General features: G+C 46.3%; 1 protein-coding gene across 1 annotated transcript in view; it reads left to right on the top strand.

The window, feature by feature from the left end:
• Positions 1-23,680, top strand: part of PWD (chloroplastidic phosphoglucan, water dikinase (ATGWD3)) — a 108,739-nt gene extending 85,059 nt beyond the window's left edge. Inside the window, exons 16-19 of the mRNA XM_087393108.1 lie at positions 13,774-13,850; positions 21,572-21,743; positions 21,893-22,010; positions 22,171-23,680. Of these exons, the coding sequence (XP_087249234.1) occupies positions 13,774-13,850; positions 21,572-21,743; positions 21,893-22,010; positions 22,171-23,072 (1,269 nt within the window). The 3' untranslated portion in view covers positions 23,073-23,680. The remainder of the gene's footprint in view (positions 1-13,773; positions 13,851-21,571; positions 21,744-21,892; positions 22,011-22,170) is intronic.
• The last annotated feature ends 1,130 nt before the right edge of the window (positions 23,681-24,810 follow it).

A 24,810-nucleotide genomic window follows, 5' to 3' on the forward strand; every position in this document is an offset into this window, starting at 1 on the left:
AGGCTATATGGCTTGATCGGCTCTAGTGGGAGATTTGGGGATTCATACAGGTGTACCGACATTGCATAGTGATTCCATGAGTGCTATTCAGCTAGCACGGAATCCAGTCTTTCATGCAAAGACCAAACACATTGAGGTCAGGTACCATTTCATCAGGGAGGTACTTGAGGACAAGCGCATAGAGCTTGTCAAGGTTCATACAGATGATAACCCTGCAGATATGCTGACGAAGAGTCTACCTAGTCAGCGGTTTGAGTATTGTCGTGTATTGATGGGCATTGGATAGTATGCTCACTGGTTGTTCTCCCTTAAAGGCACATTGTCCTTTAAGTGGGAGGTTGTGGGGGTTAAAGGTCACTGTGCCTTAACCCCAGTTATGTACAATACTCAAACACATATATAAATGAATGAAAAAGAAGATTAGGGTGGTTCTGCACCCACCAAAACTTGTGTGGCTCTCTGTCTCTCTCTCTCTCCTTCTTCCATTCTTGCTTCCGTTGAGAGCACTCTCAAGAGAGCCCGATCGGTGATCCCCCAACCTCAGGAGAAGCTGGCAAAGGTTGCCCCTATGGAGCAGGAGGAGGAGACCTTCGATCTCCCAACTAAGCCGCAGGCACCAGCAAAGCAGAGCGCCCAGGTCCCTTTGCAACAGGAGCCTGGAGCCACAGCTGAGCAAGTCTCGGTGGACCCTCCATCGGGGCTGCCCTCCCCCATCTCCTGGCCCCCTCCTCCCCCCGCCTCTACCCCCCCCCCCCATAGCCCCCCCTCCTCAATCCCCCAGCCCCCCCTGAACCTGTAGTCACTCGTACCACCCGCCCTCCCCTTTCCCCTGCCCACCTCCAGGATCTCCGCCCCTTTTGCTACCTGTCCCCCTTTTCTTCCTAGACTCGTGCCTTCAGGCAAGGGGGTGCCAGAGTCCTCTCCCTTGCAGCAGGCCCTAGGTCCCTCTTCCTAGGCACAACCTAGTCTTGGTGCATCGTCCTCCACGCAGCAGATCTCAAGCGGTCCATTTTGTCAACTTCTAGGTCCCAAGCCTCGTCCAGAACAGCCTTTGCTTAGAGAGGTCTGGGGGCTAGGACCGTGGAACTATCTTGAGATCCATGACAGCTACTTGATGGCTCTAGAGGTGTCTGTCCTGATTTTGCAGCCCCGAGGAGGCTCTATAGGATTGTTTGGCTCGTAGTCACACCCTTATGATGCAATAGCAAATGTTTGACATGATGGAGGAGTGGCTTGGCCCCCAGCGGAGGGAGATGTGGATCACCCATGGTCACCCCATCACTTTTTAGCTTGGCTTCTTAGCTAACCGTCGAGAGCTGGGTGTTGTAGTCTGTGTGCTTCGCCTGGGACCCGAGGTTCAGCTGAAACAGGCCACGTATAGGACTCTATAGCTTTGTGCAGACAGATTAGGGACCCCGAGGTTCAGCTGAAGCAGGCCACGTATAGGACTCTATAGCTTTGTGCAGACAGATTAGGGGTTGAGTCCTCATTTTTGAGGCAGTGGGCCACCAAGGTAGGCATCGAGCCAGTTTTGCCCTTGGTGCAATGCCGTACAGACCCAAATTACCCCCCCTCTAAACCTGCAGCAAAGTCCCAGAGGTCTCCGGCTTCAGTACAAGCTCCCACTCATAGGGGAGCTCTATTCTCCACTTCCCCCATGTCCCCATGAGTTGGAACGTGCACAGGCTCCACGCGCGTCAGCAACCGCAGCATATGTTACTTCGATAGGAGTTGTAGAGGGCAGTGGACTTCCTCTTGGTCCAGGATCATATATTTTCAGCTGTAGATGTTCGGCGTAGATGGCACCTCCTTCCAGGGAGAGGCCCTGAGGTATGGTCCCCCGCGGTTGGCAGGAGTGGGGGGGTTTCCATTTCGGTGTCCCAGTCCAATGGAGCAGATGTGTATGATCTGGGCGAGCTCATCCCAAGCAGAACAGTATGGATGGGTTTGAGGGTTGGGGACTCTAGGATTGGGGTTCTCAATGTGTATGCCCTAGCTTGTAGACAACAGCGACCCGCCTTCTGGAGGCGGTTGACAGAGTCCCTCCTAGATGTGGACTCGTGGATTGCTGGAGGTGACTTCAACAATCTCGAGTTTGAGGAGGACAAGCACAAGGGTGCTTCTTATTTCGAGATGCTGGCTTTGAAAAGAAGCACCTGGGTGCAATTCATTTTCTCGATCCATGGTCGGGACCCAGGGAACCAGAGTTCTCCAGGTCTCCTGGCAGTCTCAGTTTCTCCTTTGGTCAGCGGCAGCAGGATGGTCTACTCGAGAGACTACACAGATTCTATGTCGGAGATTGGGCCATGCATAGGGGTGGAGCCACCGGTATTTTGTCAGGGACTCGGACCACTCCTCTATCGTTCTTCACCTAGAGCAGCCTCGTCGTGGCCTACCGCAGAGAGGGGTCTGCATTCTAGATGTTTTGCTCCTAGAGGAGGAGGTAGAGCATAGTATTACAGCTATTTGGCAGGACCTAAGTCCCCCCTGCAAGGAGATTGGGCCATGTGGGCAGCTGAGGCGATTCAGTGGAGCAGTAAGGAGCTTTGCACCCATGCTATGCACCGTCCTCATACTCTTCAAGAGGGAGAGGGGGCTTTGCGGTAGGACTTGGCCTCCATTGAGCATCTTCGGGAGCATGATTCAGAGTCGCAGTGGTTAGCAAACCAATACGAGTGCGCTCGCTTGGAGCTTCAGGATACTAAGGTGAGATGGGCTGACAACTCCTCTAGATCTCGGTGGGTACAGCAGGGTGGCAAGATGACCGGGCAGTTCTTTCAGGCCATTGGCCCTAGATCAGCTTGCGCACAGCTGCAAAGATTGAGAGACTTTAGTGGGCAGATGCACTCGAATCCGTAGGAGATCTTGGAGTTGACCTTGGATTTCTATCGGTGCTTGTTCTAGGCCCGAGATTTAGTTTGGGCGCACGTTTCGGAGGTGGTCTCCCGGAGTGTGAGCAGTCAACTAGATGCGCCTTTCTCAAATGCAGAGCTTTGGGAGGCCTTTCAGGCTCTTCCATCCCAAAAGTGCCCCTAGGAGGACGGGCTGTCCCCGGCTTTCTTTAGGTGCTTTTGGGAGTGCATTCATACCCACCTCCGCTTGGCTTTTCAGGAGATCTTTGACTCGGGCTCTCTCCCTTCGACCCTGAGTCGTGGTTGGATATGTCTGATCCCAAAGGGGGGGATCGCTCAGACCTGAGAGAGTGGGAGAATGATCACTCTCCTTGACACTGCGTACAAGATCTTGGCCAAGGTCTTGAGCTTGCAGCTTCACCCTCACCTAGTGGACATCATCCATGACATGCAGACAGGTTTTGTCCAAGAGTGTAGCATCTTGGACAACATCTTTACTTTCTGGGAGGCACTGGATTGGGCCAGAGAGGAGTCTCAACCTCTCCTACTCGGTTCTACAAGGATGCCTCCTTGCCCCTTTCTTATTTCTCTTCTTGGCTGAGGCCCTAGGGTATTTTTTGAGGTCTTAGTCGGCAGGACTCATGGGGATGAGGTTCCCGATTCGGCAGGAGGAGGAGCTTTTGGACTCAGAGTTTACAGATGACACAGCCCTTTTTGTAGAGGGCTCAACTCGGAGCTTGGATGCAATTAGGGAGGCCTTGGCAGTGTATTGTCTAGCCTCAGGCTCCAGGACCAACTGGACCAAATCAGGCGGCTTTCTCTCAGCAATAGAGGAGGTACATGAGATCCAAGATTGGGGCTCAGCACTAGGCTTTCGGTGGATTCCGAGAGGGCAGACAGCGAGATACCTTGGTTGCCAGGTTGACATTGATATTTCAGCAAAGCAGTAGATCTCCCCGGTCCTAGAGAGTGTTCGGCACAAGCTTTTGTATTGGAGCTCGGCCAAACTCTCTCTTGCAGGAAGGGCCTTGGTGGCTAACCAGGTCCTCCTTGCTACCACCTGGTACATAGCCTCGTGCTGGTGTTTTCACAGGGGATGCATGGGACAGTTGAGGCGCTTGGTGCACAATTTCTTGTGGGCAGGATCGAATGGCACACATAACACCCGAGCCAAGGTAGCCTAGCAGACGGTGATCCTACCCCAGGCCCAGGGAGGATTGGGCATCATTGATCCGGAGATGCAGGGTAGAGGCCTGTTGGGCAAGTTGGTAGTGAGGGGCCTCACTCCAGGTACAAAGCCCTGGAAGCTTCTTTTGCAGCGAGGTCTTCTTCGGAACACCCCCCACACGGGTGGGCAGTGGCAGCAGTCACACAAATGGCTCTTCTCGAAGGCCCCCCTTACAGGGAAGGACTCTCCCTTGATGCAGAGTCTCTTCAAAGTTTGGCAGCGAGTGGATGGGGGTCTTATCCGGGCTAGTCCTCAATTCTCAGAGGAGTTTGCTCGACAACCTCCGCTCTGGCACCCCGAGGTACGGGATTAGGATGGTCGCATGCTGAGACAGAGGTTACACATTGGTTGGGCATAGTGGGACAGTGGCCCAGCTCGATCTTTCAAGAGGTGGGCGAAACTCTCAGCTGATGTAGAGGTACGATTAGAGACCCTCTCACATCTTCAAGACGCGGGCCAGAGGATGGCAGAGATTGAGGTAGCTATCCCAGAGTCTTGGTGGGTGGGCCTTCAGAGTTTCACACTAGCAGAGTGGTTGGGCCAATTCTCAGGGACAGGGGTACCTCTTCGGATTCAGCTATGGCTCCTCCCTCCCATTCTCAGTCGAGCCCGGTTCTACAATGTGGGTCCAGGTGGACTCTTGCAGTCTCTAGCAGATGGAGATCCGGAGATGAATGGAGCCTTGGATCAACTAGTGTGGCAGAGGGTCAAAGTAGTGGGCCATCTGAGCAAGGAGTGGTCGATTGAACCCTCTCGCATCTCAGATCTGGATGCAGCTCGCTGGCGCTTATGGTTATGGGAGGGTCATCCCCTTAGTGAGGTACAGTGGGACCGAGGTGAGTGGTTCTGGGTGGCTGTCTAGAGTAGGCCACCAAGAGAGAGTGGAGGAGGTGCCCTTCTTCTCTTATACTACCCGCATAGGATGCCGCTTGCAGTTGGAGGCGATAGCCTCCTAGACTCTGTCGAGAGAGAGGCATTGGGCAGCATAGCAGATACCTCGAGAGGTGAGATCCAGGTTCTGGACATGCCTCTGGTCCAGTCTCCGACCGCAGAAGATCTCCTACCTTTTCTGGACGATGGCACATGGAGGTCTTCCTGTTGGCCCTTGGTTGGAGCAGATGAGGGTGGATGGTAGCTACCATAGATGCACAATTAGGGTTTTGGAGACAATCCCCCACTGCCTTTGGAGCTGCCGAGTAGCACAGAGGATATGGCGAGGAGTGCTTCGGATCGTGGTGAGGCTTCAAGGCACGCAGAGGGACTTCACGTGGGGCATAGCTGCTTGGTTGTCAGAGGATGGCCATGCCTTTCCCATTGACGTGGTCTCTTCAGCATACAAGATTCAGGGCCTGTGCATTCACAGCATTGAGTTTAATGAGGCGACCCCTCCTGCTAGTCATTGACCTCTTCCTTCGGCAAAGGACAGCATGTGGGAGACAATAACCAGCATCACGGGATGGAACATTTGGGTTGCTGGCTGCAGTATTTGGCATTTAGCATATCGACCACCACGCCAGCACCAGGGCAGCATTCGTATGCAGATACACTTTGACCATGGCTTGGATACAGTGTATATGAGCCACTTATCACGTCAGCTACCGACACACCTGGGAGATGACGCAAACCTTGCACATGCCTCAAACGCTTTGGTCTTGGTAGTCCAAGATGCCCCCACCAGGTCTTTTCCCACGACTCGCTCTACAGCCCACTCCCCTGCTATGAAAATGTCCTAGAATCCATGATTTTATGACGAGTGCGAGAGATGAGATCTCACCTCATAGGATAGCAAACTTTGGGACATTGAACGAGACGAGAGACGCAACAAATCTACCGGCGCTTGACGCTACGTAAAAGGTGGGCTTTCCTCTCACATAGGATGGATGAGGTGAAATTCACCTTCAGTTTGCAAATAAGCTCCTAGACCTTGAATTTAGGCTGACCCCCTTGCCCGGCTCAAGGGATTAAAGTACTTCGAAGGGAGACTGCGTGCAAGCGAAGCCACCATGGAAAGAAGCATCAAATGACAGCCGCTGCTCTTGCCACCACGCCTCAGAAAGAGAGACTGCCATATGCTGCCATCATTGCCTTTGCCCCGACTCCCTTGTCTTATGCTCTGAATTATCAAAGGCCACAAAGCAAACTCATGGGCTTGGACCCCCAAGAACAAGTCTACTACCTACAACAAGAGCTCAGAGAGGTTAAAGCTCGACTTTAGAGATGTAGCTTCTCCGATGCTACTTTTCCTTGCACTTCTTGCATGCGAGAGTCCAATGCCTTAGCACTAGAGAGATAAAGAGATAATATGAATGCAATAGAAGACAACATAGAATGTAGTAGGGTTTTGAACTATAGAAATGCTAGCAAGCAAATAACTTGCATCGTAGATCTGCATCCCAGTAAAATATAAATAATACCAAATTTGCAATAACACATTCAACACCTTTACAAGAACGCATTTGTTAGCGAAGAATGAAGATTGATATAGCAAAGTGGGGGCAAGACCACTTCTGCCAATAAAGGATGGAGTAGTGGCATTTCAAGGTTTATAGGTCATTTAGAATAGACTTCACTTATCAAACTCTAGATTCTAAACTGGTAACTTTGGTGTATTCATGGATCAATTTGTTTTGGAAGAGATTCATTTTTAATCGGATGAGAAAAGGGTCATTGCAAACTTATGAACTAACCCATTGTCACTTAATGCAGGGATGGAGTTTTTATGATGTCCATCCTTCTTTGTATCTACTACCATTTCCATGAATTAAAAATAACCTGACTTTTAGGAGGCTAGGAGTCATAAATACAGCTACATGTGTAGAGGATCTTCCTCATTTTATAAGGTGGGGAGGAGGCTCCTAGAAAAGCCCATGGTGTACGGTCATGAGATGGCATATAGTTTCCAAAAAGGGTTGGTTGCAGCTATGAAAGGTATGTTTCACTGCAATTGGCACTCCATGCTTGGAGACGTTTTGGGTTGATTAATCGAGTCTCCATGCTCGCCTAGGATGGTAACCCTTGCAATGGCCCCTACCTCATTTACTTTTTTAAAATGAACCTTAAAATATCCATCTTACGCACAATTGGCACTAGAAGCTCCCTTCTTTCTTGTGTCAGGGCTGCCATAAGACCACATCTATTTTCTTGATTTACATAGGAAATAGTAGTTTGTATAAACCCATACCCTCTCAGAGATGAAGGGGGATCCTCCTCTTGTTAGAGATGCCTAGGCACCATGTGGCACTATTGGAGGAAGTTCTCCCCCCCTTTCATCCCTTTCCCATCTCATTTCACGTAGTGTAACTTGAATTTCAGATTTTGTTGAGTAGGGGGACATATTGTGCCCAAGGATGTGCAATATTATGAAGATATTTTGTACCTTGCACGTTTGAGAACCCTTTCAATCATTTTGTTTTGAAGGTTGAAATCTTTGTAGGCTATCTCATGGACTATCCATAGATGCCTCTTATACCTTGGTATGAGCCTTGTAGGCCTAGTTATAGTCAGTTAGGACTATTGGTATAGTTAGTTTATGTACCATCTAGGTCAGTTAGGACACTTAGTCCAGTTAGGGCAGTTAGCCCTAGGGTTTTGCTATGTTGGCTCTCCTTGAGCCTCCACACTTCAGTCTTGCAGCAATCTGTTACAGCATCTCGTTTTTCTCCATTGTGCTTCCATTTTTTACCTTCCATTGCTTCCAACACCCAACAGTGGTATCAGAGCAGGTCGGGAATCCATTCCCTCAGCCATTGACAACTTTCCCAAGCTGTTTGGCAACCTCTAGAGCTCTGATTCTTGCTGGTCTTGCTGGTTTTCACACTCCCACGAGTGTTTGAGACCTTTCCAAGCACTTCTGTCGCGAAAAACTTCATTTTGTCGCGAGGAGACTGCACTTTGGAGTAACTCTCGTGAAGGGAACTGTTTTTTGGTGCATTTTCCAGCCTGCTGCAGCAAAAAACGACCACATGAGAGCATTTACAGCATCTGTACGGAATTTCGAGCCTATCAACAACAGCAAAAAAAAAAAAAACAAACCGTACATGCGTCAAAAATTGTACGAAAATCCGTACATGTGTCAGAAATTGTACGAAAATCCGTACATCTGTCAGAAATTGTACAAAAATTTGTACATCTGTCAGAAAATTCTGTACTTCTGTCCGGTTTGTCAAATTTTCAGTACATTCACTGCAGTACAAGCTGCCTCGGGGTGCGCGCCAGTCATTTCTCAGATTTTGCAGCATTTCGGAGCTGCCTTGAGCTGCGTGCCAGCATTTCGGAGCTGCCTTGAGCTGCATGCCAGCATTTCGGAGCTGCCTCGAGCTGCGTGTTAGCATTTGGAGCCATTTGGAGCTGCTGAAGTGTTCCGGAGACTTCTCTTTGAGCCCTTCCCTCCTCATTTGGCATCCCTTTGCCTCGGGCTGCGAGCTTCTCTCCATTGGATCTCTTTCTCTCCATTTCTACGTGCTCTCCTCCTCGTGGGAGCACTTCTTTTGCTGTAATTCTCATTTCCAGCCCTCATTTGCTCGCTTTCAGAGCTTGTCGCTGTTGTTCATCATTGGGTAAGCCGTTGTTGCATTGGCTTTTTTCAATTTTTGCTTCATTTGCATTTTGGAAAGGCCTCGTGTTGCCTTTTGGGATTTTTCTTGCAACAGGTACACCTTAGGACAGCAGAGTCTCTTGCAGACATAAGCTTTGAAGCTTGGGCAGTTTTTTGGCACTTGATTCTGAGAGGTTGCCTTTCTCTCATTTGCTTTGCCAGTTGGTGCATTTGCCTTTTATTTCAACACCATGTCTGGTGGCAAAGATGATTTGTTTGGGCTGATTGGGATCGATGACAAGCTTGATGGCACCAATTACCCCATGTGGTCATACATGATGGGACATGTTTTGGTTGCCAAGAATCTATGGCATATTGTTTCAGATCCTGAGGCCAGGCCTACACGCACTGTTACTAGTGCTACACCTGCAGCCTCTGCTTCTTCAGGTGATGGTTCTACTGCTACAGCGAGGACTCTTGCACCTCTTGCTCCAGGTGCTTTGCCTCCTTCATAGGAGCAAATTCAATGGGATGGTTGTGATGCCAAAGCACATGCCTTGATTGCTCTTTCAGTGAAACAGGTTATTATCCCTCATATTCGGTCTTGCAAGACAGCTAAGCAAGCATGGGATCAGCTTGCATCTTTGTATCAGGTGTGGAATGAGGCGAGGGTTGCCTATCTCCGCATGCGATTGAAAGATTTAAAGCTTGATGAGGGTGGTAACATGGATGCCTATCTCACTAATGTGAAGGATTTGAAAGAGCAATTAGCCAACATTGATGAGATTATGTCTGATTCTCAGCTGGTTTCTAATACCCTTGATGGGTTGCCTGATTCATATCAAGGCTTTGCTACTACATTGAGGTTGGTTGCAGGGGGTGATGCCAATCATTTCTCATTTGACCAACTTGTTGCTCTTTTCTTCAGGAGGAGCAAAGCCATGTGAATTGCAATGCTACTATGGCCAGAGATCAAGCATTTGCTGCCCATCATAAACACAAAGGTAAAGGCAAGGTTTCAGTTGGAAAGCCCTCTCATTCCCATGCTGATCACTCACATGGTGCGTCTTCTTTAGGGGATCACAAAAAGAAGAAGAGATGTAACTATTGCAAGAAACCTGGGCGTGATATTTCTGAATGCAGGAAGTGCATAGCATCTGAAAAGAAAAAGAAAGAGTCTGGTCTTGCAGTATCCGGTTCTTCTAGTGCAGTTTCGCACAAGACCACCATTGGGCTTTCTTGGTTACATGTCAGTATAATCCATATGTTCATGATGCTTGTATGACAGTTTCAGATGTTCGTGATGCCTGGTTCTTTAATAGTAGTGCTAGCAAGCACATTACTTCCTGCAAGAAGTTATTCAGCTCATTGGAGCTTACATCTAAGGGGGGTAGTGTCACATGTGCCAATAATGCATCATATATCATGAAAGGTATTGGGCAAGTTGCTCTTACTTCTGTCTCTGGTGGTGTTGTCACTCTAGAGCATGTGCTTTATGTTCCAAGCATTCGTAAGAACCTCATTTCTATTTCAGCCATTGCTACATGTGGCTTTCATATTCTTTTTGATGGTGTGAGGTGTGTAGTGTATGATGTTACATATGCCTCTACCTTGGTTTTGACTGGCACATTGTCTATCGGTCTTTATAGTGATGTTGCACTTGCCGATGCACATGCTTTTGCTATTGATTCTACCATGGCAGATACTCATTTGTGGCATGAGAGGTTTGGACACCTCAATTTTGGAGCCTTGGTAAAGTTATATAAGAAAGATATGGTTGTGTATCTTCCCAAAATGCATATGCCTACCAAACATGTTTGTCAACCATGCTTACTTGGTAAGATGCACCGTGCTACATTTCCCAAGGATGGGTGAGTTAGTGGTTCATGTAAGCTTTATCTGGTTCATAGTGATGTTTGTGGACCCATGAGGGTTGCAGCTCTTTGGGGGTTCTACTATTTTGTTACTTTTATTGATGATTTCACCAGGTACACTTGGATTCTCGCATAGAAATCCAAGTATGATGTTTCTTCATGCTTCAAGCGCTTTATTGCCTTGGCTGAGAATGAGAGTGGGCTGCACATTGCTCACATTAATACAGACAGGGGGATGAATACATGTCGAAGGAGTTTGCTGTTTTTTTGGCTTCTCGTGGCATTAATCATCGATGCACGGTGTCTTATACTACTCAACAGAATCCCGTGGCTGAGCGGAAGAATAGATCAACGATGGAAATGGGCAGATGCATGTTGAAAGGCAAACATTTGCCTAACAAGTTGTGGTTGGATGCAGTCATGTGTGCAAATTACATCTTGAATAGATGTCCTACAAAGACATTGCAGACTATCAATGCTCATGTGCCTTCACAGAGATGCACTAAGTTGGATGATAAAGCTGTTAAATGCATTTTTCTTGGGTATAGTTCAAAGAGCAGGGGCTATAAGCTATATCAGCCCCGCACGGGCAAGTGTTTTGTCAGTCGGGATGTTGTGTTTGATGAATCTTCCACTATGCCTTTGCTGGACTGTCAAAAACAGCCCGTTGTTGATGCCCCAGACATTTGACAGCTTGATGCCTTTGTTTCCATCCGATGCTCGGGATGATGTTCCATCTGAGGTTGTCCCTCCTCCATCTGTTGGTTCTCCTCCATCTGTTGGTCATTTACAGCCCCATGTGCATGCAGAAATTCAGCCTGATATGCCTATCATTGATCAGGATCATTTGCACCGGGGTCTTGACCAGGAAAGAGCAGAAATTCAAGAGCCTAAAAAGGTACCCCGTTGGCTCCTTGACACATTAAAAGGCAGGAAACAAGACACTCCTTTGCCAGCCCGTACGAGAGCAGCTGTCCGGAAAGAGCATGCTAGTTTTGTTGCTTATGCTTTGGTTGCTACAGCATGCAATGAAGAGCCATTATGTCATCAAGATGCCTTTCGGAATGATTGTTGGATGAAGTCCATGCAAGCTGAATCCATCAGAATGACACTTGGGAGTCCTGTGATTTGCCTTATGGCAAGAATGCCATTGGAACTAAGTGGGTTTACAAGATCAAACGGAAAGCTGATGGTTTAGTGGACCATTACAAAGCCCATCTTGTTGCTAAGGGCTATGCTCAGCAGCATGGCATTGACTTTAAGGAGACTTTTGCTCCCACTTCCAAGATCACTACCATTCACATTGTTATTGCCTTTGCTGCCCACTTTCATTGGCAAATACATCAGCTTGATATTAAGACAGCTTTCCTTCATAGGCATTTGCAAGAGGAGGTCTATGTTTCCCAACCTCCTAGCTTTGAGGTTGACGGTTCTGAAAGCAAGGTATGCCGCTTGAAAAAGACCCTCTATGGATTGAAGTAGGCACCTCTGGCTTGGTATTCGAGAATTCATTCTCATTTGCTCACACTTGGCTTTCAGAACAGCCCTACAGAGGCTACCCTTTACATCCGCAAGCGTGGGACAGATTTGCTGATTTTAGTCCTTTATGTGGATGACATACTTGTAACTGGGACACATGCTCAGCAAATTGCAGATTTTAAAGTTGATTTGCAGCAGACATTTGCTATGTCTGATCTTGGTCTTCTGCACTACTATCTGGGCATTCAATTTGCTAGCAGTGAGGGGGGCATTTTAATGTCACAATCCAAGGACATTGGACAGCTTTTGCAGTGTTTTCAGTTTGAGGATTGCAAGCCAGTATCCACACCATTAGAGACTGGTTTTCACTTCTCTTCTGAGGATGGCAGCGGTACATGTGATGTCACTCTTTATCAACATGCAGTTGGTTGTTTGATTTACCTATGCCATACGAGACGTGATCCACTGTATGCTGTCTCACAGTTGAGCAGATATATGCACAGCCCATCTATGCACCATTGGCATGCCGTGAAGCGTGTTTTCGGATATCTTAAAGGCACTCAATATTTAGGCCTTCTTTATGGGGCTGATACTTCACTTGTCATGCATGGGTTCACTGATAGTGATTGGGCTGGTTGTTCTGACACTCGTGTGTCATGTAGTAGCAACTGTTTTATGCTTGGTACTTCATTTGTTTCTTGGTTCAGCAAGAAGCAGAGTACATTTGCTACTTCTAGCTGTGAAGCTGAGTACAGAGCGGCTTTTACAGCTACAGTGGAGTGTGTTTGGCTTCGAAAGCTACTTGCATATCTTTGTGCATGTCAAACTACTCCTACCGTCATCCTCACTGATAGTCAGAGTGCTTTGGCTGTCGCACGGAATCCAGTTTTCCATGCTCGCACAAAGCACATTGAGGTTCACTATCACTATGTCAGAGAGCGATTATCAGCAAGTGATATTGAGTTGTCTTATATTCCCACTGAAGACAACTTGGCTGATCTTTTTACGAAGGCTCTACCTCAACCTAATTTGAGGCTTTTCGGCAAGCTTTAAACTTAGTACCTTTTGTAACTTGATCTGTTGTACTCTGTACAGTCATAGGTTGCTATATTCTACGGGACGAACATGTGCAACCATGACACTAGATGTTTAGGTATCCTGAGTCATGTCCAGGATACTTCAGCCCATACCATGGAGGGGGGTTTGTAGGCTATCTCATGGGCTATCCATAGATGCCACTTATACCTTGGTATGAGCCTTGTAGGCCTAGTTATAGTCAGTTAGGACTATTGGTACAGTTATTTTATGTACCATCTAAATCAGTTAGGACACTTAGTCTAGTTGAGCCAGTTAGCCCTAGGGTTTTGTTATGTTGGCTCTCCCTTGAGCCTCCACACTTCAAATTTTGCAGCAATCTATTACAAATCTTGTTTTTCTCCATTGTGCTTCCATCTTTGAGCTTCCATTGCTTCCAACACCCAACAATCTTACTAAGATTTTTCTACTCTCCACCTCTTAGGGTCTTGGAAAACGTAGAATAATGTATCATTTTTCCTCTTTTTCCTTAAGATATCCCCAATGTTTTATAATAACCACATTTTCCTTATCTATTTGTTTAATTGTGTCAAAGTGATTTCTATATACTGGATCATCATCTATCTTGATCTGGACTTCAAATTTTGATCTAGCAATTGAAATGCCTAAAATGACTTCGTTATCACTAGTTGTAGACAAAACACACCTTTTGCCTTCTTTTTTCCTTTGACTTCTAATTATCTTTTTGGTTTTGACGGTTGGATGCTACAGGAGAAGGTTGTCTTTGTTACTTGCGAGGATGATGAGAAAATAACACAGCTCCGATCTTTAGTTAGCCGTTTGGTGAAGTATGAACTGCAAACTTTTCTTTTCCATATTTTGAGTAGTATCATGGTAATAATTTCCTAGTGTATGATAGTAGGGAAGGCAAATGTAATGAGGTGCAACGTAGGTCCATTACTACATACAATTCTATTAGCTGAATTTGAAGCATACCCTTGTTTATGGCATAGAATGTAGCATTTTAAAATTGTTCGTGAAGAAGTTAACAATACGACATGGTTTTGTGCAATGGCTTTGTGAAGGGAAGGAGTGATAGACTGAGTAGAGCGGATGAAACCAGCCTTCGATAAGCAAAAGGGCAGTGATCCTCTTCTACTCAGTCATAAACTTCATAAATAGCCACAATGCAAGCTTCAATCACTCAAATCACTTAGCACAACTTAGAAACAAGCTTCAACAACAACAACGGTGAGGCTAGAATGCCCCTGCTCAATGAAAACAGTACACAGTGCACCCACTGGCCCCAAATGCCTTGGCGCCCCTTACGGTATTTATTTAATGCTTCTGAATGGAAATGCTTTACAACAAGGGTTCAACCCTGCACTGTTCCTCTCTGTAAATCCTCTACTTGTCTTCAAGGCATCTAATCCCAGTGCACCACTAGAATTCCCACTGGCAAGGCATACTCAAGCATTCACTTCTGATCTGACACAACTTAGAGGCATTCAGGCAAACTAAGCTCAAGGCAGCCTCAAGGCTATCACATGCATCCACACTATCCTTAGGCCCTCCTTAGGATCACCCTTGCCTTTGGGTGCTTCCTAGAAATTGTTGGAGTCCTGAAAGGATTGCACACAACACACATGCACTGCAAAAAGTTGCAAAGCAAGAAAGAACAAGGAAAAATCGAACCTAGAACCAACTCCCACTGTCTGTGGCAGAGGAGCGAGCTCCTTCCTCGCACCTATCCTCTGTCCAGGCTTCCCGTAGGGTGCAGGTGTCTTCCAGCAATCAAGAGAAGAGAGAAATGAAGGTAGAGAGCAGAGGGTGAACAAGAAAGAGCTATAGAGGAAAGATGGTTCACAGATCTATCCCGAAATGATTGCCTCGAGATCTGTGCCTGAGTCCTCCTAAGAGAAGGTGCCAAAAGCAGCATGGAAAGTTCCTCCTGCAGCTTGCACTGGTCCAAAACAGCTCCAGAAGCCACCACGCAGCCAAAAACATGTGCACAAAGATCCAGCACAGTAAAAGACAACCTGGGCACTTACTCGAGGCAACCGTCTGTACGGATTCCGTACAGCCGTACGGACGTTCGTACAGTCCATACAAAAATTTTCAGAAATGACTTCTGGCACTTGTTAAAAGTGCGTACTAGCCTTGGAACAATCAAAACAGAGTTAAAACGACTGAAAACGGCTGAAAACAGGCTTGAAACAGCTCAAAAACTGCACAAGAACAACCGAAAACTTCTAACACCTCTGGGAGAGTGAGGGGAGAGAGATGGAAGGTGGGGAAAGGGCATGCATACACATGCATGACAAATGGCATCTCCTCCTTGCCATTTGCCCCTTCATTAAAGTCCTAACTCCCATACCAAGGACAACGTTGGTTGTCCTTGGGCAACGTTGTCCTTAGGCCCAACTTTTAGGCCCCTCTTTTAAAGCCTTTGCCTTGCCCCTAGGACCTAGTGGTGCACCTAGACTTTGTCCTTAGGAACTTCTAGGAAGTGTGCACTTCCTCTAGTCAGTCCCTCACGGCCAAACCATTACAGCACTTAACCATGGTTAACCTTGGGTTAAGCGTAGGTTGAGTTACAAAGATACTTTACATCACTTTTCACGTCCTCGTGACATACCCTCCTCTTAAAACAGCAAACTACCTAGGTTGCTGCTGAAAAAGTACAAATAGGCAGAAATAGCCCATACCAAGATATACATCATCTGTAAGATACAACCTGCAATGATAATATGGGCTAGGAGAGCTCGAGAGTCCATCCATACATCAATGCATCCTCTATGTCGAGTGTCGCGAGCACCCATCATGGAGACCTCACGGGTGAAATATTGTCAGCAAGCAGCATCTCGGGTGAGACAATCAGTGCCACCAAGCGATCTCCAGATATATGAGCAGTCTGAATCAAGGAAGGGGAGGTGCTACCCTCCTCTTGAGCACCAGGCAATGCTCCAGATCTCTGCTCTGCTGAACCTGTAGGAGCCTATACCGTAGTTGGCGCAAGCTGAAACGCATCGAGGTAGAGCTGCAAAATCTAAGGTGAGTCTGCCAGGTCACCCTCCTCCATCCACCTCGCATCCAGTGCAAAGATGATTCCTGAACTTCACCAGGTAGCGACGGGAAACTCTACCTTTCACTTTTCTTTCCATATGTGCCAAAATTTGTTCCGGAACCAAGATTTCATCCAACTCTTCCACCTCGGGCTGATCCTCATGCAGTAGGTCAGCAGGCACATCACCCTGGAAAGGCTTCAATAAACTCACATGAAAGGCATTGTGTATGGTCCAAGTGGCAGGTAGCTTCAACCTGTAAGCTACATCATTAATGCATTCAAAAATCTGAAAAGGACCATAATACCGCATCTTCAGCTTTGTGTACACTGTCGTCTTGCCTTTCATCATCCTGAGTCGTGCTTTTTGAAAACGCAGCAGCACCCAATCGCCCTCTTTCAAGAGCAACTTGCGGCAATGCTTATCGGCTGCCTGTTTGTGCTTCTCTTGGCTTTTTTGGAGGGCTGTTTTGACCTTCTGGTAAGCAACATCCAAACTTTCCACAAATCTGTCCGCTTCAAAAATCAACTTTCCACAAATCTGTCCGCTTCAAAAATCTTATCTTTCGTATGCAGAATGGGAGGTACCTTGCGTTCTCCTGCCACAATTTCAAAGGGGGCTTTCCCCGTGGATGAGTGTACAGTGTTGTTGTACGCGAACTCAACAAGTGGTAAAAATTGCTCCCATTTCAATTGCTGATCTGAAACATAACATTTGAGAAGATTAAGGGCAGTGGAATTGGCTTCTTCGGACTGCCCATCAGATTCAGGATGGAAAGAGGATGAGAAATTCAGCATGGACCCATATTCTCAAAGATACATCTTCAAAAAGACTTGTCATCCGCGGGTCTCTATCACTAACAATTGATTGAGGCATCCCGTGATGTTTAAACACATGAGACATAAAGAGTCTCGCCATCTGGTTTGCTGTAATTTTCTTTCCGACGGGAATGAAGGGGGCCTACTTGCTGAATCTGCAAACAATGGTCCATATCCCATCATGTCCATATGGTGTACGAGGAAGATCAAAGATAAAATCCATGGAAATGCTCTGCCAAGGTCGATCGGGAATAGGTAGAGGCTGCAGCAGTCCAGCCGGCTTCTGCCTGTCATATTTCACCTTTTGGCAGGTGATGCATGTCCTAACATATGCCTCGACATCTTTCCTCAATGATGGCCAAAAGGAATAGTGCTTCATTGCTTCGATGGTGGCATCAATGCCTCTGTGTCCTACATAGGGTGGAGCATGACTCTCTGTCAACACTTTGGGCCTCAACTATTTCGTGACACACAATCTGCCATGCATCATCAGAAATCCATCTTTGAGAGTATAGTGCTCATGCCTCTGTCCATCAACCAACTGATCATAAATCCGTGAAAAATCAGCATCATTGGCATATTGATCCTTCATGGCATCAAGCTCATCATGATATGCAATGGTCACTGCTGAAACTTGTGGCTTAACAGACACTGCATCTGGAGTGGGCTTGCGTGACAATGCATCTGCAACAACATTCTTCTTCCCATGCACATGCACAATCTGAAAATGAAACATAGAAATAAAATTTGCCCACCTCATATGCTTCTCAAACAACTTTCTCTGAGTGAGAAAGTATTGCAGTGATTGATGATCGGTCTGAACATGAAAATCAGCACCCAAAAGATAATGCTTCCAAGTCGAAAGAGCATGTATGACAGCCAAGATCTCTTTCTCATAGACGCCAAAATTCATTTCAGCATCCTGGAGCACTCTACTCTCGTATGCCACAACTCTTCCATCCTGCATAAGTACCCCTCCTACGCTGTTCCCACATGCATCTGCTTGGACAGCGAACGGTTTGCGAAGATCTGGCAAAATAATCACAGGATCTGAGTAGAGTCGTTCCTTTAGTAGGTCAAAAGCTGCAATTTTTTTGGGACCCCATCTCAAAGTGACCTCTTTCTTCTGTAAGGCATGTAAAGGAGATGCAATCTCTGCAAAATACCGAATGAACCTCGTGTAGTACGAGCACAAGCCTAGAAAGCTACGTACTTCATGGATGTTCTTCAGGTGTGGCCAATTCCTGATGGCCTTTACCTTGGTAGGGTCCATCCTAACTCCATCCTTGGAAACAATGTGCCCGAGAAAATGGATCTCATGCATGAAGAATTCACTTTTCTTGGCATTGACAAGCAGCTTATGCTTCTGTAGGTCCTCGAGAACAATTGTCAAGTGCTTCCTATGTTCAGCCTCATCCTGAGAGAACATGATGATATCATCGAAGAAAGTGCCAACAAAGGTTTGGTGCTCTCTAAAAATCTTGTCATCATTCTGTTGAAGGTGGCAGGTGCATTAGTTAACCCAAATGGCATGACAAGAAACTTGTACAGACCTAAATGTGGTACGAAATGCTGTTTTGTGAACATCCTCTAGCTGAATTCTGATCTGGTGATAACCACTCTTCAGATCAATGCAGCTGAACAATCCAAACCCCTGTAACCTATCCAAAATATCATCTATCCGAGGTATAGGGAATCTGTTCTTAATGGTAATCTTATTGAGGGCTCTATGGTAAATGCACATCCGCCAAGGTCCATCCTTCTTGTGGACCAAGAGCTCGGGTGAGCAGTAAGGTGAAGAGCTGGGCTGAATCAGCCCCTTCTCCAGCAGGTCCTTGACCTGGTTCATAATTTCCTCTTGCTGGGCTGCACTGACCCTGTAAGGAGGTTGGTTAGGAGGACTGCTACCAGGGATTATATCTATCGTGTTGTCTTCTGGCCTTTCAAGGGGCAACTCTTGTGGAAGTGAATCAGAAAAACAGTCCCTAAACTGAAAAAGAAAATCTATCCGCTGTTTTTCCAGCTTAGAAAAATGAGACTCTTCTTCTACTGACTTCTTTTCAGATGCAAACACTAAGTACACTGAAAGATGCTTTTTCATTAATTACGTTGCCAATGGCAGAAGCAGATACAACAGGGATGGATTCTCCCTTCAATTAGCATCCAGAACGTGGGTCTTGCCGCGGTGAGTGGTTGTGATTGTTTTATTCTTTGTATCCAAAACAGCCCCAACACGAAAGTGCCAAGGTGGTATCCCCAGTAACACATCACAACCATTCAACGGCATAATATAGAACTCTTCTATGTCCACGTAGCTCTGAATATGCATCCGCAGCTTGCCTATTACCGGAGTAACTGACTGGCTAAGTCCCGGACAAGCCATATCTGCATCACACAAAGGAGCCATCTCTTTTGCCCTTATTCCTAACTTTCCAGCCAGCTCTGGAGAGATGAAATTGGCCTTGGCTCCCGGATTGAAAAACATCAGAGCTGTCTGGTCTCTTATCTTGCCCCATGCCCGGCATAACTCTGTAGCATCTGTATTCTGAACAGCCCCAATCAAGTCTGGCAAAAGACCAGCAGTGGGCTTGGGCTTTTTATTCTTATGATCAGTCCTCTTTTCCTCCTTGTGCTCACCCTGCTCAGAAGGAGGGAACTTCCGCTTCTTATGTGGGCATTCAAAAGCCCTGTGGCCTTCCTCCTTGCAAATATAACACTTGTTGGCATCATAGAGAATTTGCATTTCCTCATCAGACATGCGGGTCGGTACTCGCCTCTGTCCTCCAACAAACTTTGCCTTCATGGGCTGCGAAAACTTTCTGAACTTCTTAGGGGGTTCTGTCTTGCTGCCCTTTGACCTTGATGTCTCCTGTGAGCTTCCTTTGAACCAAGAAACTTTCCCTTGCATTAGTGCATAAGCTGTAGTGGCATTCTCAACCAGCTGAGACATATTGGAAACCCTTGTCTTCGTGCAGTAGTCCCGAATCTCCTTTGGCAACCCGCAGCAGCACTGAAGGTGTCCTTCACCCAACACTACCAAGGCCCACCTCTGTAGGAAGATGGTGACAGTCCTAGCAACGGAACCACTAAAACCGGCCTTCGATAAGCAAAAGGACAATGATCCTCTTCTACTCAGTCATAAACTTTATAAATAGCCACAAATAGCCACAATGCAAGCTTCAGTCACTTAAATCACTTAGCACAACTTAGAAACAAGCTTCAACAACAACAAAGGTGAGGCTAGAACGCCCCTGCTCAATGAAAATAGTACACAATGCACCCAGTGGCCCCAAATGCCTTGGCGCCCCTTACGGTATTTATTTAATGCTTTTGAATGGAAATGCTTTACAACAAGGGTTCAACCCTGCACTGTTCCTGTCTGCAAATCCTCTATTTGTCTTCAAGGCATCTAATCCCAATGCACCACTAGAATTCCCACTGGCAAGGCATACTCAGGATTTCACTTCTGATCTGACACAACTTAGAGGCATTCATGCATCCAAACCACTGGCAAACTGAGCTCAAGGCAGCCTCAAGGCTATCACATGCATCCACACTGTCCTTAGGCCTTCCACAAGATCACCCTTGCCTTTGGGTGCTTCCTAGAACCTGTTGGAGTCCTAAAAGGACTGCACACAACACGCATGCACTGCAAAAAGTTGCAAAGCAAGAAAGAACAGGGAAAAATCGAACTTGGAACTAACTCCCTCTGTCTGTGGCAGCGGGGCGAGCTCCTTCCTCGCACCTATCCTCTGTCCAGGCTTCCCGCAGGGTGCAGGTGTCTTCCAGCAATCACGAGAAGAGAGAAATGAAGGTAGAGAGTGGAGGGTGAACAAGAAAGAGCTGTAGAGGAAAGATGGTTCACAGATTTGCCCCGAAATGATTGCCTCGGGTTTTGTACGTGAGTCCTCCTAAGAGAAGGTGCCAAAAGCAGCAGGGAAAGTTCCTCCTGCAGCCTACATTGGTCCAAAACAGCTCCAAAAGCCATAACGCAGCCAAAAACATGTGTACAAAGGTCCAGCACAGCAAAAGACAACCCCGGGCACCTGCTGGAGGCAGTTGAACACGTCCGTACGGCGTCCGTACAGCCCCGGGCACCTGCTGGAGGCAGTTGAACACGTCTGAACGACGTCCGTACAGTTGTATGAAAATTTTCAGAAAGTTCAAAAATGACTTCTAGAACTTCTTAGAAGTGCGTACTAGTCTTGGAACAGTCAAAACAGAGTTAAAATGACTGAAAACGGCTGAAAACAGGCTTGAAACAGCTCAAACAGCTCAAAAACTGCACAAGAACAACTGAAAACGTCCAACACCTCTGGGAGAGTGAGGGGAGAGAAATGGAAGGTGGGGGAAGGGCATGCATACACATGCATGACAAATGGCATCTCCTCCTTGCCAATGGCATTGCAAATTATAACGGCATATACATGAATAGCAATTGATCCCTGATCATGGGTCGTTCTTATTGATGTATCAGATTGCATTTGCTTGTAGGTGTAAGTCCATTATCAAACAGGATTTGGATGTGTCAAAGCGAATATGCACAGATACAAGAAGTCAAAGCTGCATCTAACGTTCACCATTTTTCTTTTACTAAATGATGGAAGGGTCAGATGGGAGCATTTTGCAAGCACGCCTCAAAACTAGATTTTAAAGATGCATTCTCACAGAAAGAGGTTTATACAGGTTGGAAGCAAGTACAGATGTTGTTCATGTCGCTGTACATGAGGAGGAAAGTGTCAAGGCAAGAGATCTAGCAGTTGTAGGCTCTAAAGAAAAGGAAGTCAGTCGCAAAAGCAGAACTGTGCATTCAGACCGTGAAGCAGCATCAAATCCAGTCATTACTTGCCAAAGCAAGGTGACATGCCACCTCCACTCTTTCTTTCACGTGTTGTAGTTGCATGTTTCTGAATTCATTGCTTCTTTTCAGCAGAGGAATTACTTTTGTGTATTGAATTTCAACATGCCTTAAGTTACTCTGTTTCAAGTCAGACAATTTCTGCTCAGGTTATCGCAAGTCCTCCAGGATCTGTTCTCGACCTGGGAAATGTAGACACTCAAAGAGCAGGTGCTAAGGCATCTTCCTGTGGGCAGCTTGCTCTGCTTTCTGATCAGGCCAGGAAAGGTCTGTTAATCATGCTCAAAAATTATGCCACAGCTTTGAAGAGATCAATTAGATTTAGATCATTACCCTTTATCATCTTCTTACATATGTTTGAGGAAAGGAAGATTGAGATCAGGTGGGTTTATAAAATTGGGATTGAATTTCATATTGTTTTTTGCAGTGTATAGTGATCAAGGTGTCCCTGCAGCCTTCCAGGTTCCAGTGGGTAAAGTAATTCCTTTTGGAGCTATGGAGGCAGCTCTTCAAAGCAGTGGAGATGATAAGAAATTTTATGATTTGCTTGCCAAAACAGAGACAGCACAGGTTGAGGATGGAAAGCTTGAGAGCATCTGCACAGAGCTGCAAAATTTGGTTGCAGCGCAAAGGCCACCCACGTGTCTCATTGATGAGCTTTCCAAGAGCATGCCAACCAATGCTCGGCTGATTGTTCGGTCAAGTGCTAATGTGGAGGACTTGGAGGGCATGTCTGGTGCAGGTCTTTATGATTCCATACCAAATGTAAGAGCATCTGAACCAGAGAACTTTGGTAAGGCCATAGCTCGAGTTTGGGCCTCTCTTTACACTCGAAGAGCAATTCTTAGCAGACGATTTGCAGGCGTTCCTCAAAAAGATGCAGCAATGGCTGTACTTGTACAGGAGCTTCTCTCCCCTCATCTCTCTTTTGTACTCCACACAGTCAGTCCAATTGATCGAAATGAAACGGTGGTGGAAGCAGAAATTGCTCCTGGACTAGGTGAGACTCTAGCCTCGGGTACTCGAGGAACCCCTTGGAGGTTAGCAGGAAATAAATTTGATGGAAGTGTAAGAACGCTAGCCTTTGCTAATTTTAGTGAGGAGTTGGTTGTGCTTGAAGGGGGAATAGCAGATGGAAATGTCATGCGACGAACCGTGGATTATAGCACAAAGGCCCTTTCTACAGACTCAAAGATTCGTGAAAATGTTGGACGGCAGTTGGTAACAATAGGATTTTTTTTAGAGCAGAAATTTGGAGTTCCACAAGATGTGGAAGGTTGCATAGTGGGGGAAGATATTTACATAGTACAATCACGCCCTCAACCTTAACAGGGATGACTTTCGCAAATGCAACATTCAGGTTGATGAAGCCTGTCTCTCTATGTCAGTATGCTTCTATTGATGTACCATCTTCAAATTTGCGTCAGAAAAATGCACTCTGGATATCAAGATTTGCAAGCTTACGGCCAAAGTTTAACGAAACGTGTGCTGCAAGGTCATGAGGAATATGTGATCTTTTGCAAGCACAGAATCTAGCTCAGCTATTGTTTGCAGAATTAAATAGACTCTACATAGGGACAAATATGTATCACAACCAAAGTGTCTAGTCTTTTGGGCCTCAAACTGCAAATGCAACCTTCAGGTTGATAAAGCCTGTCTTCCTATGTCAGTATGCTTATATTCATGTAGATCTTCAAGTTTTCCTCAGGAAAATGCACTCAGGATATCGAGATTTGTTTTCAAGAAAGCTTACGGCCAAAGTTCGCTGCATCTGAGGGATGTGCGATCTTTTGCAAGTATAGAATCAAGCGCAGCTATTGTTTGCAGAACTAAATAGATTCTAGATAGGGACAAAATGTATCCTGACCAGAGTGTCTAGTCTTTTGGGCCTAACTGTGGATAGTCTTGATTGGTCTTATGGTCTTCATGGTTGATGAAAACTAATCATTTCTATGATGTCATCGTAAGTTTGATTCACTTAACATCGTAAGTCTGGTTATTCAACCCTTTTGTTTCAGTTGCCCAATGTGATGTAAGCATTTCAGAATTGCAAACAAATGCAGGGCGGGATTGGATTAGTGTCTCACCTCAATTTCATGCCTTTCACCTGAATGTCGTGCTTCTCTCTAAACCATCTTTTATATTGAGAGGCCATTTTCCCCCCTTCAATGAAAACAAATCTCATCTTGTGGATTCGAAGTTTCTAGTTCAAGCAGATTCTCCTCATCGAGACCTCACAACAGTAGTCCCAATAGTGATGACAGAGCAAAATACGAACACAGATGATGATATTTTTCAAAGAGCTCCATCTTGGGGGAGCAGTCAAGAAGATGGAGCACGGTGGCTGACACAAGCCCTTGTAAAACACGTGCCAGATAAATAACTCATGGAGGAGGCAGTTTAGACAAGGCCAGTATGTACGAGCAAGCAAATTCGGGTTGGGAAGACTTTCAATTCCAGCTTTGGACTATGCGCCATGCCCATAAAAGTCCATGCAGAGCAAAGAGAGTTTCTTAAATTGGGATATCAAAGCGAGTTTTTGAGAAAATTAGGTCACGTGTGGCATACCTAGCAGAGGCACATGCAGATATGTGGAGGCACAGCAGGACAATCTGAAACAGAGTATGAAAACGATTGCTCAACCAATACCTTAAAGGCCTTGAGAAGGCAATGCATCAAAGGCATGCAGCACTCATGGCTGCAAGCTGAAAACATAAGAAATTGCCAAGGATTCAAAATGTGGAGTATACAGAATTAACAGAAGAGTTTGCTAGCTAGAAGAGCATAGCCAAAGGAAAAAATCCAGCATGATAGTTTGCAGAGCAAAGCAAAGAACAGGAGAGGCTGCAAAACCTGGTGTGTTGGTGACAATGCAATTTAATAACATTGCAGATAAGGATATCACCAAAATCTCAGGATGGTGCTGTAGGCATCCTGAAGACTAGATCGGCAGTAAGGGTGGAGAGCGTTGAAGAGCCAATACCAAATTGAGAGTTGCCAACGAAGCTGATGTCTAAATTCAATGGCTATATTCAATGGGGCTACAACATCCAAAGATCTTGCTCCG

The sequence above is a fragment of the Dipteris shenzhenensis genome, chromosome 22 (genome assembly GCF_047967505.1).
Source record: "Dipteris shenzhenensis isolate YYH24624 ecotype China chromosome 22, Dip_SZ_1.0, whole genome shotgun sequence".
NCBI classification, from domain to species: domain Eukaryota; kingdom Viridiplantae; phylum Streptophyta; class Polypodiopsida; order Gleicheniales; family Dipteridaceae; genus Dipteris; species Dipteris shenzhenensis.